At 51.5% G+C, this 16,620-nt stretch overlaps 8 protein-coding genes across 11 annotated transcripts; 6 read left to right on the forward strand and 2 right to left on the reverse strand.

Moving 5' to 3' along the window:
* Nucleotides 1–466: 466 nt before the first annotated feature.
* Nucleotides 467–1,298, forward strand: ABB37_06981 (unspecified product; the record flags this gene model as incomplete). 2 transcript variants are annotated; one of them, XM_015805448.1, is made up of 1 exon in its annotated part: nucleotides 467–1,298. In XM_015805448.1, the coding sequence occupies exon 1, from the start codon at nucleotides 540–542 to the stop codon at nucleotides 1,296–1,298; it is 759 nt and encodes a 252-aa protein (XP_015656061.1). In that variant the 5' UTR covers nucleotides 467–539. The 2 variants fall into 2 exon arrangements, with proteins under 2 accessions (XP_015656061.1, XP_015656062.1); XM_015805449.1 differs by having other exon boundaries at nucleotides 531–1,298.
* A 714-nt stretch (nucleotides 1,299–2,012) lies between these two features.
* On the forward strand, nucleotides 2,013–3,959 carry ABB37_06982 (putative mitochondrial hypothetical protein; the record flags this gene model as incomplete). 2 transcript variants are annotated; one of them, XM_015805450.1, is made up of 1 exon in its annotated part: nucleotides 2,013–3,959. In XM_015805450.1, exon 1 carries the CDS (start codon nucleotides 2,094–2,096, stop codon nucleotides 3,957–3,959), a length of 1,866 nt encoding a protein of 621 aa, XP_015656063.1. In that variant the 5' UTR covers nucleotides 2,013–2,093. The 2 variants fall into 2 exon arrangements, with proteins under 2 accessions (XP_015656063.1, XP_015656064.1); XM_015805451.1 differs by having other exon boundaries at nucleotides 2,016–3,959.
* Nucleotides 3,960–5,466: 1,507 nt separating this feature from the next.
* ABB37_06983 (surface antigen-like protein) lies at nucleotides 5,467–6,292 on the forward strand (the record flags this gene model as incomplete). Its single annotated transcript, XM_015805452.1, has 1 exon — nucleotides 5,467–6,292. The coding sequence occupies exon 1, from the start codon at nucleotides 5,714–5,716 to the stop codon at nucleotides 6,290–6,292; it is 579 nt and encodes a 192-aa protein (XP_015656065.1). The 5' UTR covers nucleotides 5,467–5,713.
* Nucleotides 6,293–7,871: 1,579 nt separating this feature from the next.
* ABB37_06984 (surface antigen-like protein) lies at nucleotides 7,872–8,424 on the forward strand (the record flags this gene model as incomplete). Of its 2 annotated transcripts, none has more annotated exons than XM_015805453.1 (1): nucleotides 7,872–8,424. In XM_015805453.1, the coding sequence occupies exon 1, from the start codon at nucleotides 8,041–8,043 to the stop codon at nucleotides 8,422–8,424; it is 384 nt and encodes a 127-aa protein (XP_015656066.1). In that variant the 5' UTR covers nucleotides 7,872–8,040. The 2 variants fall into 2 exon arrangements, with proteins under 2 accessions (XP_015656066.1, XP_015656067.1); XM_015805454.1 differs by having other exon boundaries at nucleotides 7,962–8,424.
* Nucleotides 8,425–10,866: 2,442 nt separating this feature from the next.
* Nucleotides 10,867–11,242, forward strand: ABB37_06985 (hypothetical protein; the record flags this gene model as incomplete). The annotated part of the gene is made up of 1 exon (XM_015805455.1): nucleotides 10,867–11,242. The coding sequence occupies exon 1, from the start codon at nucleotides 10,976–10,978 to the stop codon at nucleotides 11,240–11,242; it is 267 nt and encodes an 88-aa protein (XP_015656068.1). The 5' UTR covers nucleotides 10,867–10,975.
* A 1,390-nt stretch (nucleotides 11,243–12,632) lies between these two features.
* ABB37_06986 (hypothetical protein) lies at nucleotides 12,633–13,008 on the forward strand (the record flags this gene model as incomplete). The annotated part of the gene is made up of 1 exon (XM_015805456.1): nucleotides 12,633–13,008. The coding sequence occupies exon 1, from the start codon at nucleotides 12,742–12,744 to the stop codon at nucleotides 13,006–13,008; it is 267 nt and encodes an 88-aa protein (XP_015656069.1). The 5' UTR covers nucleotides 12,633–12,741.
* A 1,807-nt stretch (nucleotides 13,009–14,815) lies between these two features.
* On the reverse strand, nucleotides 14,816–16,237 carry ABB37_06987 (TATE DNA transposon; the record flags this gene model as incomplete). Its single annotated transcript, XM_015805457.1, has 1 exon — nucleotides 14,816–16,237. The coding sequence occupies one exon, from the start codon at nucleotides 16,235–16,237 to the stop codon at nucleotides 14,816–14,818; it is 1,422 nt and encodes a 473-aa protein (XP_015656070.1).
* A 20-nt stretch (nucleotides 16,238–16,257) lies between these two features.
* Nucleotides 16,258–16,620, reverse strand: ABB37_06988 (TATE DNA Transposon; the record flags this gene model as incomplete). Its single annotated transcript, XM_015805458.1, has 1 exon — nucleotides 16,258–16,620. The coding sequence occupies one exon, from the start codon at nucleotides 16,618–16,620 to the stop codon at nucleotides 16,258–16,260; it is 363 nt and encodes a 120-aa protein (XP_015656071.1).

Consider the following 16,620-nt stretch of genomic DNA (forward strand, 5'->3'; position numbering starts at 1 on the left):
AAATGAAGGGAAAAGCAGCGTTTTGGATTTTCGAAACGGAGATGATGATTGCTTTCCGGACACGGATTAGGTGGAAATAGCGCGTCTTGTCCTGAAATACACGCGATAAAACAGGTTATTGGACGCGTTTTTGTCGTATCTCGCCTATAAACAGAATAGAACGTTATCGTTTCAGTTGTACATCGTGTTTCAGTTTTTTTTTTGGTTTTCATCTGAGAAGACGTGGGTTGGTAGCACATTATTCACACATCAAAAATCACATGTTGCTTATAGTGAATGCAACACTGATGAAACGAGGAATAGCAGCTGAAAGAACGGACAAGCTTTCTCAACCGACGTATTGAAAAATAAAGGAGTCTGGGCTTTATTTATTCAAGAAAGAACTTGGTTTTGCGCATCAAACGACCGTAATGATTAGTACCAAGGAATTGAAAACAATACAGAAACTCTAAGACTACTAAATCCAAGAATTGAACTCTTTTTCCCTTTTTCTTGTAATTGAACGCTACCATTTTTCTTTGCTGTTGCACAGAAGAGCGATGAACGACGATATTGTACGCTTTTTTGTCCGTTCAGGGCACTATCGGCCTGAAGTTATACGTCGCATTGTAATTGACATAGACACATTGTGCAACTCACTCTGCTTTTTGCGCAAAATCACGAAATGGGGCACACTGGAACAGCCGAAAATATGCATTTACGGCGGGTTGCCAGTAAAATTCTCGGTGATTCCCAAGGGCGAAGGCGGGGAAAGCATCAAGGAAAAGGAGCCACAGCTCCAAACGTTCATGCTTCCGATTCAAATATGGCTTTCACATCAGTTTCCCATTGAGCCGCCGTTTATTTATCTCGTGTGCAGTAGTGCAAGCGAGAACCCCAAAATACCAGAGGGAGTGGACACGTCTGTGATAAAAATTGTATCCAATCACCCGAATGTCGATTTTACCGGGCTGTGCTTCTGCAGAGAATTAGCGGAATGGAATCCATCTTCCTCATCGCTGTGTTACACCATAGAGCGCTTTAGCAGAGCGCTTGAAAGAAGCTCACGCTGCCCTATCTGCATCGACGAGGGGACAAGTGGAAGCTCGCCGGCAATCGACGGAAACGAGAGTGATACAGATAGGAAGAGTGCGACGGATGACATTATAGCAAACTCTTGTCTTGTTTGCTACGGTAAGAAAGACACTGTTCTCATCCCCTGCGGGCATTATTGTCTGTGCGTTTCGTGTGCTGTGAATATTACAGAATGCCCTTTGTGCCGTGCGAAAATTATGCTCCGGCAACGCATTTTCGATTAAGGATTCTGTTTGCAAGCTGGGGTGTCGTCGTTCTGGCACAGTATTTGTTGGCGAGGTTGAGACGACTAGTTGAGTTGCACTTTTGCATGTCGAGGCGATATGAATTGTATATTTATAGGCCCATTTTGTGTACAAACTCAAGGGAGAACATATTATTAACAATGATAACTGTTATGATTGTCACTGTTGTCTCTGTCGCTCTTATTGTTTTTGCTTAGAACTCCTTGTATTTATCAGAAAACTTGCCTTGTAGTCTCTATGACTCTATGGAATGAAACGAGGTGCTTTTCGTACACGCATTGCTCTTGTCTTTCTATTACAGCTTCTCAGATATATACAATTTCAAGAGGTCTACGTAGCCTTTCTTCCGCTCTTCAAAACTGAACCACAAACAACAGCAAAACTGTTGGATGTAGTCGCTACTGAGGAAAGAGAGTAACAATACTTGAAAAAAAAGCTCCTGTAATTGCTGAGTCTTAAGCAAGAAATATGACTTTTTCTAATGGACATAGCTTGCACTGTAAAAATGGACGTGTTATTTGTTGTTATGCACTTTTAATATAGTGCCACCTTCATTGAATAGTAGGGATCACCAGTGAACTCAATGAAAGTTTTTTTTTGTGCTGGCTTCGTTGTCTTCATCGGTTTGTCCTTGTCTGTTTTTCTTCTCGAATTGTCTTGCATAATTTTTTTTTTCTGCTCTGCCATAATTAAAGTAGCTCGTTGTAACCAGAGCACAGAATTAGGAAAAATAACATAGGGTAGACTAAATCAACGTTGAACACAAATAAAACTATGCCGTCCAATAAGGTCCTTGCCATTAGTGGCGCAGTCGTGGCGACAGCGGCAATTATCGGCACCGTGGCGGTTGTGCGCGCGCAACGAAAGAACAACGAGGAGGACGACGATGTGTTTTCAACCCCATCAAGCAAAGTTTTGCAGTCGAAGAGGCAGCAGCCCACCGCTGCGCAGAACGCCGCACCGAAGGCTTCGCCGAAGCCCGCCGCTGTTGAACCGGCGGCGACGAAGGAAGCTCCTTCCGCGGTTGAAAAGGTGAAAGTCGTCGATGGCCCCGCAAAGGTGGAGCCAAAAGCACCATCTGAACCAGTCGCTCCTGCGGATGCGGGGATCTCGCTGCTAGATGAGGCTTTGAACGAACTGGAGCCGGCCGCGCCGGCGGCTCCGCCCGCCCCTCCTGCTCCAGAGTCCAAGATAGAGAGCAAGACTGCGAAGCCTCCAACCGCGGTGGACTTTGCCGACCGTAAGGCCTTCAATCACCTTGGCATCGCCATGAAGGTGCCGAATGGCTGGGACGTACGCGAAGAGCTGTCTCCCATTCCCAACGTTGCGATGGTGACGGTGTGGAACCCGGAGTTCGAGAACTTTCCCAACGCCGAGATGCCAGGCGCTGTCCCGGTCATCATCCTGTCGGTAGAGGACATTCGCGGAGAGAATCTGAATCTCACTGAGTTTAAGGAGCGGTCGAAAGATCTGTCGATGCAGCAGATGCTCATGATGACCGGCGGTGTCGTGCAGCCCATGGTCCGAAAGGATAGCAGCGTGCAAGAAGGTCCGTTCCGCCATATCTTAGAGTATGCGCAGAGCATGCCGCCGTTCTTTGATCTCTCGGTCATCAACCTGCTGGAGGTGCGCAACGGCGTTGCGTACGTTTTTCAAATCATGTGCAACCCGAAGATCATGAACGAGTACCGACCCATCTTTCTGCAGCTTGCCCGCGACACGCTCGTGACGCCGATGGACTCCAGCGCATTGGGCTTCTACCGTGTCCACACCGGCGAGGTGGCGGTGGATATCGACACGACATGGAGCTGGTCCTACCCTTCGGCTGATGAGACGGCTTCCAGTCCGTTCCTCGCGCAATTTCAGCTCGCCTCCACTGTGAAAAAGGAGGAAGTGACGCTGTACGAGGAGGACAAGGTGCCAGTGACGGAGCACAAGCTGCGGAACAAGAAGACGGTCGACGGCGTCACAATTTGCTCCGCGTTCGACGGGGCACAGGAGAAGAAGACGCTGTCGTACAACAACTACGTTCTCGTGGTGCGCCCGCAGCAGAAGGCCATCTCGTACTTGTCGGAGACCAGTCTCGTGCGGACCATCAAGAGCGTGGCCCCGTCGTCAGAGGAGCGGCGCCCGAAATCCGGCGCTACGTTTGTCACTCCTGAGTATGGCTACCAATTCGACGTGGTGGGCGGGAGTCGCGTGGTGTCGACGAAGCTGGGCAACGGCACCGTCGTGTACGCGCCGCAGGGTATCCCTGCCGATCCGTCTAAGGCAGTCTCGCCCGAGGAGCAGGGCCCGACAGTCACTATTCGCATCGGCAAACCGGAGACAGACCCGGATTGCATGGGAAGCATCGCAGAGTGGCGCAGCCGCATCGAGGAGGAGGCGGCAAACGGCAGTATTACCAGCATCCAGGTGGTGAACCTGAAAGGTCAGGAGTGCCTCACGTTCATGTCGAAGGAAATGCAGGAGGTATCGCCGAACGAGAAGGTGGAGGTGAGGGGCAAGGTGTTCATCTTCGTCCGCGACGGCGTAACAACGCTGGTGCGTTGGGAGAGCGCGACCGGTACGTGGCGCAAGTACGAGCGGGACATGGATGCGTTCCTCGCCTCGTTCGAATTCATCGAAGACTCCGCGTAAAACTGTTTCTCTCTTTCTCTCTCTCTTTGTGCGGTGAGACAAAGAAAAAGTAACAGAAGTGGAAGATGGCAGCTGTAACGGTTATTATGGAGAGCTGGAGTGTGAAAGCGGCTGTAAACCCAACGTGTGGAAGCATCCCACCAAATGAAACGTCTTTTCTGTTTGTTTGTTTGTAAAGGATGAGCAGGAGTGAAAGAAATGGTTGCCGAGGGATGTAGTAAAACACAAAAAAACAGACACGTTGGGTTGCCTCATATCTCGGACTCTCTTTGCTTAAATATAGTTTCCAAATTACTATTCACATATGTTTTTTCTGTTTGTTTTTTCCCCATTTTCTTTAACGTATCACACCAGCGCACGAGAAGGCGCTTTTGCGCACTCTGCAAACGCGCTGCATTTTTTTAATTTGATTGATGAGGTGTTACAGCAGGCATCCTCCTCTTTTGTTCGAGCAGCGTCGAAACGAAGCTTATTCTCCCGCACCAAAAAGAAATAAAGAAAGAAAAAAAAGAGGGTGCTGCAATAACGCGTCTACTGCTGGCTCATCTCCTTCTTTCATTTCTACAAGAAATTCAGGAAAGTGAGAGTCATGTGCGTTCGAGTGGCCTATTTTTTTTTCGTTTTCTCGCAAAGCTCGTTGTAAACACAAAAAGGAAAACTACTTCATGGAGGTTCTGGTGCTTTGCGCGAAGGTGTCTTGATACTTCTACGCAATGAAGCAAGCGGTCTTTCGGATTTTTTTTTCCGTTGTTGCTGGTGCTGGAAGCTGGTGAGACAATATAACATGTCTAAGTAAAAGTGAAGTGGAATGCGAATGTAATAAGAACTGGAACCGTTACATTCCTTCCCCCCTCAAATTTACAGGTGTGTGTGTGTGAGCGTTCTTGGCTGCAGGTTCGAAGGTTGTTTGTTTGCTCTTCCCTTTTCTGTGCCTCCCCCCCATTTACGTGTTCGTGTCGCTACGTGTCTGCGTTGTTGAAATTCGTTGTTACACGTGTGTTTTAATATTATTTTTGCTGCCGACGCTATTCATTTTTCTCATTTGATGTTGGCCCTTCTGTGTTGTCTTTTCTACTTCGCTGATAACAATTGTCGAGCATTCATAAAAGCGATCTGCCGAATCAACACGCACTCTACACAGCACCGAACTCTCCTTCATCCTCGAGGGAGAGTGATGTTGGCTGTAAAGGCAATGTAGGTATGCAATTCAATGTGTGTCGACTCTCAAACCGCCGGTGTAGTAACAGGAACCCGTTTGACGGGGCTTGTGCCGCCACGGCATCTTGGCTTTCTTTTTTCTGTTACTTCCTTCGCCCCACTTTTCCGTTGCCGATTCGCATCGTCTTCTATTGGAGTCTACCGCTTCGTACAACCTCAAAAAGTGCAAAGGCTGCCGGTCTCCTTTGAGATTTCTTTCTTCGTAACCGTTCTACTGATTTCTCCTTCTTTTCCTCTCTGCCTCTCTGTCTGTTTCTCTTTGTTTTCCTTGTATCTTTTGGACGTATATAGCTTTTTTTCTGCACAGTTTTTTTTTCTTTAAAACCACAACAGAACATTGTTCTTTGTTTTCTTTCTGGAATACTACGAAGAGGTAGACGTGACGCGTTTGAGGCGAATAATAACTATAACGATAGCAACGGCACACCCAGACTACAAGCCGCAGCAAAGCGGCGAAACCGTCCCACTCGAAGCTCTAGAGTATTCTCAACAGTAATATTAGTTAAAAAGGGATTTGCGTATTTCGCTTTACGGCGATGTCGGCTTTGATTCGCGATCGGCAAATGCGTCGCCTCGCTCTCACCGTCGCGGCTGCGCTTCTGCTGTGCCTTCTCCCCTCTCGTGCCGACCAGCCGCCTTGCCAGGTGCCGAACTGTCGCACCTGTGCCGCAGACAACGAGTTCTTCTGTGAGGTCTGCAGCAGGCCAGAGTTCATTCACGCCAACGGGCAGTGCTCGCCTCGCGGGACGTGCAGCATCACGGCGTGCGAGAAGTGCGAGGAAGGCACCATTAGCCGGTGTCAGACGTGCGAGCCCGGCTACGTGCGCGCCGTCAACGGCCTCTGTGCGTCTCTCGTCGAGTGTGAAATGGACAAGTGCACCTCGAGGGAGGAACTGCGCGATCGAATTGCCCAGACAACGGTGCAGTGTAGCGTAGCAGACACAGTAAAGGAGAAGGGAGTGTACGTGTGCGTGGCCTCGAAAGGTGGCGGCGGATCTGTCGCCGCTGGCTCTTTTTGGCAACGCGCGCCGTGGTGGCTCTACGCGACTGTCACGACCGGCGCGGCAGTGGGACTCGGCTCTTGGATTGTGTCTCGTCGACGCAGTAAAGCTTAGACGAACCTTTGCGTGCATGTTTCTGTTTTATTTATTATCATTATTTTCAATTTTCCACTGCCTACCAGCAATACTCTTGTTGACCCTCTTTTTTCTCTATTTATTTAGCTTCTGAGTTTTCCGAAACGACAAAAAAAAAAGCTGCGTGTGGCGCACCTTCCCGTTTCCCAACACTTCTCGTTTCGTTGCTCGTTTTTGTTTTTCTTCAGTAGATATCCTCTTATGCGTTGTTTGTCTTTGTCTTTTTCTTTTCATCTTATCCTGCATGTAAATGACATGTTGCGCGTCACACTAGACGAAGAGAAATGTCCGCCTTCCTGATGTAACATCAGCCTTTTTCTTTTTTTTTTCCCGTTCTTTCGGGTTTGTCATCGTTTCGCGGCACCGCAGCAGGTTGTAGTTTCCAATGCTGATTGGAGATGAACCTCTATTTTTTTTGGTTTTGCACGTGTGTGTGTGTGTGTGTGTGTGTGTGTGTGTGCACAACAGCGTTGCGCGCGGTACTCTAGGTGTCGAAGCTGTGAGGCGTGCGAATGCGTGAGTAAGTGTGTGTCGTGTGTGCGTCGACCGGTGTAGCGGGAGGAGGCTGCGACGCGCTCTTAATGCTGATGGACTCTGTTTTTTGCCATGTACGCTCACCGCATACTTTTCCGCTTTCCGCGTGTCTTCTACTGTGTTGCTCCCATTTTTCTTTTCCCGTTTCTCGTTTCTTTCCTACCTCAGCAGCTGAGAGGTAGCGCACACACGCCAATCTTTGCTTTTTCACGCTGTCCTCTCTCTTTGCTTTGTCTTCATTTACTGAGATTATTATTACCGTGTACGCGTTGCAGAGCACGACGTTGCGTTCATGCATGTTTCGTGTCTTTTTGTTTTTCTTCTTCTTCTCAGCCGCGGTGGTCATTTGCGCCTTCGCATTCGGTTGGTATTTTTCTTATTTTTGTTTTTGAGGTATTCAGCTTTTCCCACTTCTCATTGTCCTCATCGCACCAGGGAATGATTTGACCATACGTATGTGCACAGCCTTTTCTTTATCGCTTTACCTGTGCCGCCCCCTCCTGCCCCTCTCTCCACTGTCCACTGTTTAGGCGCACGCAGTCTTCTGAAAAAAAAAAATATATGCGATTCCCATAAATTGAGATGAACGTTGCAAACACGCGTACATGCAAACTAGCAAATAATAATAGTAATAATAATAAAGGCACGAAACTGAATCGAAGAAGGAAAAAAGAGATGTGAGGCGAATGAAAACGCGTAGTCATTGCGAAGAACGCGCGCGAGAGAGGGAGATATAGCACGGCGGGTCAATCTGCGATGCCGGTGCACGTGCGTCGTGACGCGTGTAAAACCGAAGGAAAAACTGGAAAAACAAAACAAAAAACACAAACAGGTAGATCTCATGTGTTTTCTACTTCGACTTTTCTCTTCCACTTCGACTCTTTCCCTCTCTCCTCCACGACTCTCACGGTGATCCCCTTTTTGTGCGTTGAATGCGTCCTTGTCATGCGCATTTCTGCTTGCCCTCAATTATCGTTTCGCCGCCTGCGCTTCTACACCCACGCACACGTTGCCTCTGCAACGTAGATTAAACACCACATCGATCTTTTCGTGTTACTTCACATCGCCGTCTCTCTCTCTCACACTAGAGTTATCCTCTCTTCACCTTTCTTGCAGCGCTTCTCTGTTTCTGCCCTACATCGCGAAACCTTTTCGATTAAAAATAAAAGTAAAGAAAAGAAAAAGGGAAAACAATGTCTTCCGTGTCGAACAAGTTTCTCGTGGCCGTGCTCGCTGTGCTCGTGCTGGTGGCGTCCATCGCCGCAGCACAGGGCTCGGGCTGCCAGGTACCCAACTGCGACGCCTGCTCCCCCACAAGCGAGTTTCAGTGCGCGAGGTGCGCGGCCGGCTACATCATGAACGGCGGCCAATGCTCCCCTGCGACGTACTGCGGCGTCACGAACTGCATCGCGTGCGTGAGTGCGAACCCTAACCGGTGCGCGACGTGCGAGAAGGGCTACATGATTACGAGCAGCGGTCTGTGCGCCGCGAGGCGGAGGAACGCTGCCGCGGCCCCGACTACTGCCATGTGGACCGCCGCCGCTGCCGCCGCCGTTGCCGTTGTGTACGCGCTGTGAGAGGCTGTGTATGTGGAGGGGGCGCTGCATATCCACGTTCCCCCCCTCCCTTTCCTCTTCCTCGTTCTCCGTCACCGGGGTTGGGGGATACTCATCCGTAGGTGGAAAACAAACGGATCAGCCACAGTAACAGAAAAGCGTGACCCTGTTTTAAGAAGTGAAGGAAGAACGAGAGAGGTTGAAAAGAAAGAAAAACCGGCACGGCTTCGTTTCCATGCGTTGCCGTTGCAGCACTTCATCTTCTTGGGTCCTTTCCTCAACGCACCCCCCCGCCCCGCCCCGCCCCGCCTGTTCCCTTTGGCTTTCGATCTTCTTATTTTCCCCCTTTCATTTTCATTTTCTTTTTTTATTTCCTTTTTGTGGTTCTTCGGTGTTTTCTCACCTATACACTTCATTGAAGTATGTGCACAGCTGAAAAGGAGGTGCATTGTAGACGACCGTGGGCACCTTTTTCTTTTTTCCCTTTCTACTGCGTTTCTCTCGTTTTGTTTCTAATTTGTGTACAGCCACGAGCATTTTGCTCACTTGTTTGTTTTTTTCTTCTCTTTTATATTTATAAGTAGAGGGGGAAGAAAGAACAAACTGTGTTCCCCTTTCCTTTCCTTTCGTTTCGTCTGTCTTTTTCTCTCTCTCTCCTGTCCGCAATTTCAGTGAACCGCTAACACGGCGGAGACGGTGCGCATGCCCCTCTCTCTCCCTCATTTTTTTTTTCGCTGTTGTTGATGTCTTGCTCTCTTCTCCGTTTTCTGGCCACAGTTTCCTTTCTCTTCTTCTCCTTCTCTACTACAGACAAAGCAACCACATCCTCTTCCGTTAACTATATATATACCTTTCTGCATCTTTTCCTTCAGTGCTTTATTGAGTGTCTTTATTGCCCCCTCCGAAGCGCATTTTCCTTTTAGGGATCTTGCGTTCCGCGAGATTGTTGGACTGTTTTCGTTCTGTCGTTCTCTCGCGTCTCTATTATATCTGTTTGCTGAAGAGACGCCGCCTCGTCGAGGCCTTTTTTTTTCTCTCTCAGATCCCTCTTCCACCTCCCTTCAGCCGACGCGCTCGCCAAAGAGCCGCCGCAACGACCTTGGGAGGCGGGCAGAGGGCCTTTTGTACGTTCGCAGAGAGAGGGGGAAGGGGGAGGGAGCAACGCTCACATCAGCGACGAAGCGAGCGAGTGTGCACCGATCGGCTCCTCAAATAGGCAGGTATTAAACGACACTTTCCTTTCCTTTTTTTCTCCACTCGTGATGAATGCGTTCGCGTGATGGAGAGAGGAAAGCTGAAAAACAAACAAAACAAAAAAGAATCGCACACACACACACCTAAGAAACATCAAGGAAGAATGGGAATTGCAGGTGAAGGAGCCGTGCACGACGTAGCCCATTTCTTTCTCCTTCTGTTTCGTTTTTCTTTTTTAATAAAGAAAGCGACCTCCCTTGTGTCTCAACAAGGTGCGTTTTTTTTTCCTTTGTAGCTCTCCTTTTGATTACTCCCATTTGTGTAGTTATGTGTGGTTTATTTACTATTATTATTATTACTATTTTACCGTCCATGTGGTGCAGTCTCGCAACACATGTAGGAGTTCAAAAAAAAAAAAGAAAGAAAAACGGAAAAAGAACGAAAGAAAGGACGCAGTTGACAAGCCGGAGGCAGAGGAACAGAAAAAAGAGAGCTGTGTACCCAACTGGCACACTAGAGTCTCTCTTTCTCTCTTTCTCTCTTCTCTTTGTGCTCCCTTCACGTGCGTCAATGCTATTTCCTAAGTCTTCAACATCTTTTGTGCTGTTTGTTCGCCATGAATCTTCAGCGCCGCAAGTTTTTTTTTCCTTTTTAATGAAACAAGCGGAAACAAAGGGGACAAAGTGGATGGCTTTTCTCTTTGACCCTGCGTGGTGCTACGCGCTATATCTCGTTATGCACTCTGACATTCAAAGAAAATTGTGCTTTCTTTTCCTCGTTTTTAAGTTACGATAATCATGTGAAGGGAAAAGGACAACCAAACAGCAGCGGCAGCAGAAGAGAGATACAAAACGGAAAAGGTTTAACATCGTTATTTTTCTTCTTGAGGCATTTCAAGGTTTTCTGAGGAAAATAAATATAAGAGTCCGTAAAGCACACTTCTATCAACGCTAATAGCTAGTGAGAGGAAACAACATGCACTTTCCTTCCCTGCGTCTTGGCAGTGCGGCGGTGCTGAATGACTGCCTTGCTTTCACGATGTGCTGTACGTTGTCACGCAGCGCGTTCGCGTTGTGCATCCCTTTTGATGCTGTGTGTATGTGAGTGTGCGTGTAGGTTTGGGTCTCACGATCGCGGGTGACAGCTCCGTGCGCTGTCACCTAGCCGCTTCATGTTCACGGTTCTTTTTCACGTGCCTTCCATGTTGCCTCTGCTGTCTGCTCACGTCTTCCTTTGCTTTCGTGTTTCGTCCTGTCGCATCGGTGCTAAAGAATTCTCGCTTGTAACACTCCTTACCACAGCCGTGCGACGTATCTCATTCACTCGCCCTTCTTCATTGTTCTTGCTCCTCTCGTCATCCCAGTCAGCAGGATTCATCATGGCCGCCTCCACCACGAAGTTTGCCCTCCTCGTCGTTGCTCTCGCCCTGCTCGCCTCTTACGCGAGCGCGGCGTGCGCCATTGCCAACTGCCTGAACTGCTCGCTCGCGAACCCGAACCTGTGCCTTGTGTGCGCGGACGGCTACCGCCTGACCGGCAGCGGCAGCTGCGTCTCTCGGGTTGGGCCGAACGGTGCTCTTGCCCCGCAGTCGATGGCGGTAGCTGCGGTGGTGGCGCTGTTCGCTGCGTTGACGTACGCGCTGTAGAGTGTCGATGCCACGCTTGCAGCGGCAGCTGCGGCGAACGCAGCCGGTGAGGAGAGGGTGGAGAGAGGGGAGAGATCAGCTGCGTCGACGTACTTCCTGAAACTGATGCGGCGCTGTGTGTGTGCGTGTGCGTGTCCACCTCCCCTTTTTCTCTTCTTTTCAAGGCACCTTGGGACTATTTTTTACTATTATTCATTTTCTTCATTCCCCTTCCCAACGTCCGCCGTCTCCTCATTTTTAGTTTTACTTTTCACTCAGCTTTTTGTGTTTGCGCTCTCTGTGCGTTTCAGACCGAAAGCTGTCTGGACGATGACGCAGCAGAACCCATGTGAACACCATGAGACACTTTTTGTTTCTTCTTTTGTTGGTCTTTATCTTTTCAATTTCGCCATGTGAACAAACCCTTTTTTTCTTGTTTTCTTCCTTTGTTTTCTTTTTTCTATGAACAGCAAAGTGCCTTCTTTTTCCTCTCCTCCTTCTCCTCCTGCCCTTTTATCATCTGCATGTTCGTCGTGTGTACGGTTGCAGTGTGCGAGGTGGGCGGCGCGTGTTCTTCCTGCGGCGTTGGCGGCTTATTATTATTATTATTATTATTTTCTTCCTTCTCACTCCGCTGTGGTGTTTGCTGCCCCTCTCCCGACCCTTGCCCCCTCCACCCCCTCTCCTCGTATGTGCCTCCGTGTGCACCGGTGGAAACGCAATGAGTTGGTGGGGTGGGGGGTGGGGGTGGAGGCACCACGATGAGACGGCCCAGTTGGCCAAAGTAGGAAATAAAAGCAAAAAAAGAAAGGCAGAGCAAAGGGTGCAGAGAAGAGAAGAGGAAGAAGAAGAATGTGCAAAAAGTTATTGGCGTGGCGAAACAAGTACGTCGAGTGACGCGGCCTTCGAACAGGAACCGAAGCAGCGTGCTCTGTTTCCTTCCTTTTCTGATATCTGTCCAGCATGTTTTCTTTTTTTAATGATAAGCTGTCTCAAGTGGAGCAGCAGGAGCGTGGAGACAGGACGTTCACTTCACGGCAAAGATGCCTTACAACGGATCAGAAGGAACGTGTCAAAGAAAGACAGCAAAAATCAAAGTGAAACAACTCAGTAGAACAAACGAGGTGCTTCGTGGAAGCAAAACAACCGAGAAGCACCGAATGACTGCCTTGCTTTCACGATGTGCTGTACGTTGTCACGCAGCGCGTTCGCGTTGTGCATCCCTTTTGATGCTGTGTGTATGTGAGTGTGCGTGTAGGTTTGGGTCTCACGATCGCGGGTGACAGCTCCGTGCGCTGTCACCTAGCCGCTTCATGTTCACGGTTCTTTTTCACGTGCCTTCCATGTTGCCTCTGCTGTCTGCTCACGTCTTCCTTTGCTTTCGTGTTTCGTCCTGTCGCATCGGTGCTAAAGAATTCTCGCTTGTAACACTCCTTACCACAGCCGTGCGACGTATCTCATTCACTCGCCCTTCTTCATTGTTCTTGCTCCTCTCGTCATCCCAGTCAGCAGGATTCATCATGGCCGCCTCCACCACGAAGTTTGCCCTCCTCGTCGTTGCTCTCGCCCTGCTCGCCTCTTACGCGAGCGCGGCGTGCGCCATTGCCAACTGCCTGAACTGCTCGCTCGCGAACCCGAACCTGTGCCTTGTGTGCGCGGACGGCTACCGCCTGACCGGCAGCGGCAGCTGCGTCTCTCGGGTTGGGCCGAACGGTGCTCTTGCCCCGCAGTCGATGGCGGTAGCTGCGGTGGTGGCGCTGTTCGCTGCGTTGACGTACGCGCTGTAGAGTGTCGATGCCACGCTTGCAGCGGCAGCTGCGGCGAACGCAGCCGGTGAGGAGAGGGTGGAGAGAGGGGAGAGATCAGCTGCGTCGACGTACTTCCTGAAACTGATGCGGCGCTGTGTGTGTGCGTGTGCGTGTCCACCTCCCCTTCTTCATGTCCTTTTTGTTTTTTGCAAAGATATGTGTTGCCTCTCTTTTCCACTTAATCATCCTCATATTTACTTCCGATCTCTGGCTTGATGTGCGCAAAATAGCCCGCTAGCATTGTTATTCTCTTTCCTTTTTTATTGTTTGCGTAATGAAGCTTGTGCAGGTGGAGACGGAAAAGTGTTGAGTGTCAGCGGGAGACGTCGAGGACGAGCTCCACAGCAACGGCAACGGCGTGGTGCAGTGGAGAGACCGCACCCCCCAAGAAAAGGACGAAGGCGGCTTTCGCCGGAGACTACCGAGGACAGGCAAATCCAAGCAGAAGGGCACGACGTTGTAGCTCGACTCAACACAAATGCTCTCTCGCTCGCTGGCAATCTGCATTACACGGCGCCAAAAGAAAGGAGTATATATATGTGTGTATTGGCTCGTCAACGCGGCCTTTTTATGACTCCGTTCCCTCAGGTCGTCGATACGTGGCGGCTTTTTATTTAATGTTTCTTCTTGCTTTGTTTTTCTTCTTCATTCTTCATGGCCATGTCTGACACGCTTCTATACCAAGAGTGTTGATGCTCCGCCGCATTTTCTCTCTTCTGTTTGTTGTTTTCTTCATTGTTTTTCTTTAGGAAAGCCCAGTATGTGTACAACTTCTACGCAGACGTGCTCCTTCGTCAAATATATAGGTTTCTCTCTTCTTTTTTTTCTCAGAGGGAGCATGCGTGCGTGCATATTTTATTTCATCTGGCGTTTAATGCTGTGCACAGACAAACAACAAATACTGCTGTATCGGTATATATATATGTATATCAGTGTTTTCCGAGTCCTGCGCAGCACAACGGTGAGGGGTGAGCCGTAACGCATAGAGTCAAGGACAACAAAACAAAAGGGGGAGCATCTTTCAGCCTTCTTCGGACCTGTGCTACTCGCAGCAGCAACGGACACAGGAGTCGAACTCGCTAATTAAGGAGCGCGGGATGAAGGCGAAAAGACCTTTCGCACGCACTGAAACTGCTCCCTAGGATGACAGTTTTTTGATGCTCTGACTTGATGTCGCTCTCTCCAACTCCCCCTCTTTGTCCTTTCCTCGCATTTCCTCTCCTCGCGTGCTTTGATTTTTGTGAACAGAGGTGTTTCCCCAAGGCAGAAACAGTAGCGTTAAGAAGAGATTCCTCTTTAGAGAGGGACATATTTAAGACGAAACAGTAATAATAAAAGGATGTGTGTGTGTGTGCGGTATGTTGTTGCAGCCCCGGGAAGCATTACACCGTTAATTGACACCGTCTTGTGAGAGGGGCGTCGCAGCTGCCGGTTAAGCGGCAATGGAGTCGCAGGTACTACAATCGCCGCCTGCACAACATCCGTTGCAGCAAGCTAACCCCACCGCGACCCGTCGCGTGTGAGGCACAGGGCGTCAGGATGACTAGCTGGGTGCCTTTTTTTTTCTAATGGTTGGCCCCCGGCCCGGAGGACCTCCACAGCACGCGGATAACCATTCCCTTTCGTTTCCCTTTGGCGTTGTGTGCTCTCTGTGTGTGTGCCGGCCTGCGTCGCTCTGACACACGCGTCTGCGGTTGCTTCTTCCTCGCCTGCAGCGGGAGCGATCCACCGCCTCCCGCCGCGTGCCGCACACCCAGCGACCCCCGTCGCGTCCCCCCTCCCGCCTCTAAAAGTGCCGAGAGAAGGCGTCAGCCGGATTGCGCTCGCCCTCGACGTAGCACAAGACCACATCGATGCTTCTCTCGCGCCACAGGTCGTAGGTGTACTCGTAGAGCGTGTTCAGCGAGTACCCCCGGCCAATCCCACCAAACCCGTTCAGGCGCTTCTGCGCGTGGACGATAGGGAAGTGGTCCGTCACCAAGGCCACGCGTGCACCGTCCGCGAGGCCTTCCATCACCAGGCGGCGTAGGAGCAGTTCCGCCGCACGAGGTTCCGCGTGTGCAGAGTGGCGCGCCATGAAGCTGTCGCCGCCGTCCTCTTCCGTGTACGCGTCGTCCTCGCTGTGCCCGCTGTTGCGTGTGTTGCGGGTGACGTGCAGCGGTGGCCGCTGCTGTGTCCCGGGTGTGTCGTCCTCGAACGGCGGGAACTCGCCCGCGAGCTCGTGCACCCAACGCTGCTGGTACAGGTCGGTGCGCCACACCGCGTCCGCGAGCCGGCGCTTCACCACCGCGCCCCAGCCGCCCACGGACGCGTCCGTGTAGCACACGACGTCGTAGTCCGCGTCCTGGTACGTCGGGCTTCGCTCGTCGGCGATGGTGCTCCACTCGTTGCGGAGGAGTGTCCGGCCGAGCTGCATCATGCTGGCATGCACTCCCGCATCCAGGTAGGGCAGCTCCTCGTCCCAGTCCAACCCGCGGCAGACCATCCGGTACACCCCGCGATACGCCCGCAGTAGCGTGAAGGCGCGGGCAGGGTTGACATGCTGTGTCGTGTGAATGGCATACAGCATGAGGGACACGAGGGACACAAAAGACCGGCAGCTGAACCGTCGCGCGGGCAGAGCCAACGTCAACTTCGCCACTGTCTTGACGGAGTTTCTCACCACCCGCTCCGTTCCGGTCCAGCGGTACTCCTCCCCAAGAAAGACGTTGTTCTCCTGCGCCCTGTGGAGCAGCGCGTCGTCGGACATGCGCGCTAGCTCCTCCCGGTCCGGAGACGTCAGCAGGTTGGCCGCGCGGATGCGGTCCACCACCTGCCGCACCGTCCTGACGAACGGCACCTCCTGGCCAGTCCTCGCCGCGATGAGGATGTTGTCGATCATTGTCATGATGACAACAGGCGTGTCGACGTCCACGATCGTCCACGTGACGGCCTGGCCGACGGCCACGCTCCAACGCGCGCCGGTAGGCAGTGTACGCAGGCGGTAGTAGTCGCCCGCGGCAGAGCGGAAGACGAAGCTGTTGCGGAGCGTCCCCGGCAGCGGAATAGCGTCGTAATACGCTTCGAAGTCGATCTGAAGCATATAGCGACACCACCGCAGCGCCTGGCGGCGTGCGAGCCGTGTGGGGTACTCCACGCGCGGGATCTCCTCCTTCCGGATGACGGAGTTCAGCAGCGGCTCCGTGATGAGCCTCCGCCGCCCCTTCATCTCGGGCACCGCGAACACGTTCACGCCGTGCACACCCTCAGGCAGCACACCCGCAGCTCGCCGTCCGTTCCGGCGTCTGGTTCCCAGCGGCCCGTCGCGACCCCAACAAGGTCCGGGGCACACAGCTCAAACTTGCCCATCTCGACCGCCCGCCGGATGTCCTCTGCCGGCAGACGCGTGGGCTTGATGGTGCGGGACGTGCGCAGCCCGGCAAACTGGGCCGCGTCCATGTATCGCAGCACACGGCGTAGGAAGTGATGTGTCCGTGTGTGCGCGGTCGGCAGCGTCTTCACCGCCTCGATGCACAGTGGCGTTGTGGCCTTCAAGTGTAGGCGCCACTCGCTCGGCGGCGGCGGCCGCACCGGGCGCGCCACGCCTTGCAT

The sequence above is a fragment of the Leptomonas pyrrhocoris genome (assembly GCF_001293395.1).
Source record: "Leptomonas pyrrhocoris isolate H10 chromosome Unknown, whole genome shotgun sequence".
NCBI lineage: Eukaryota > Euglenozoa > Kinetoplastea > Trypanosomatida > Trypanosomatidae > Leptomonas > Leptomonas pyrrhocoris.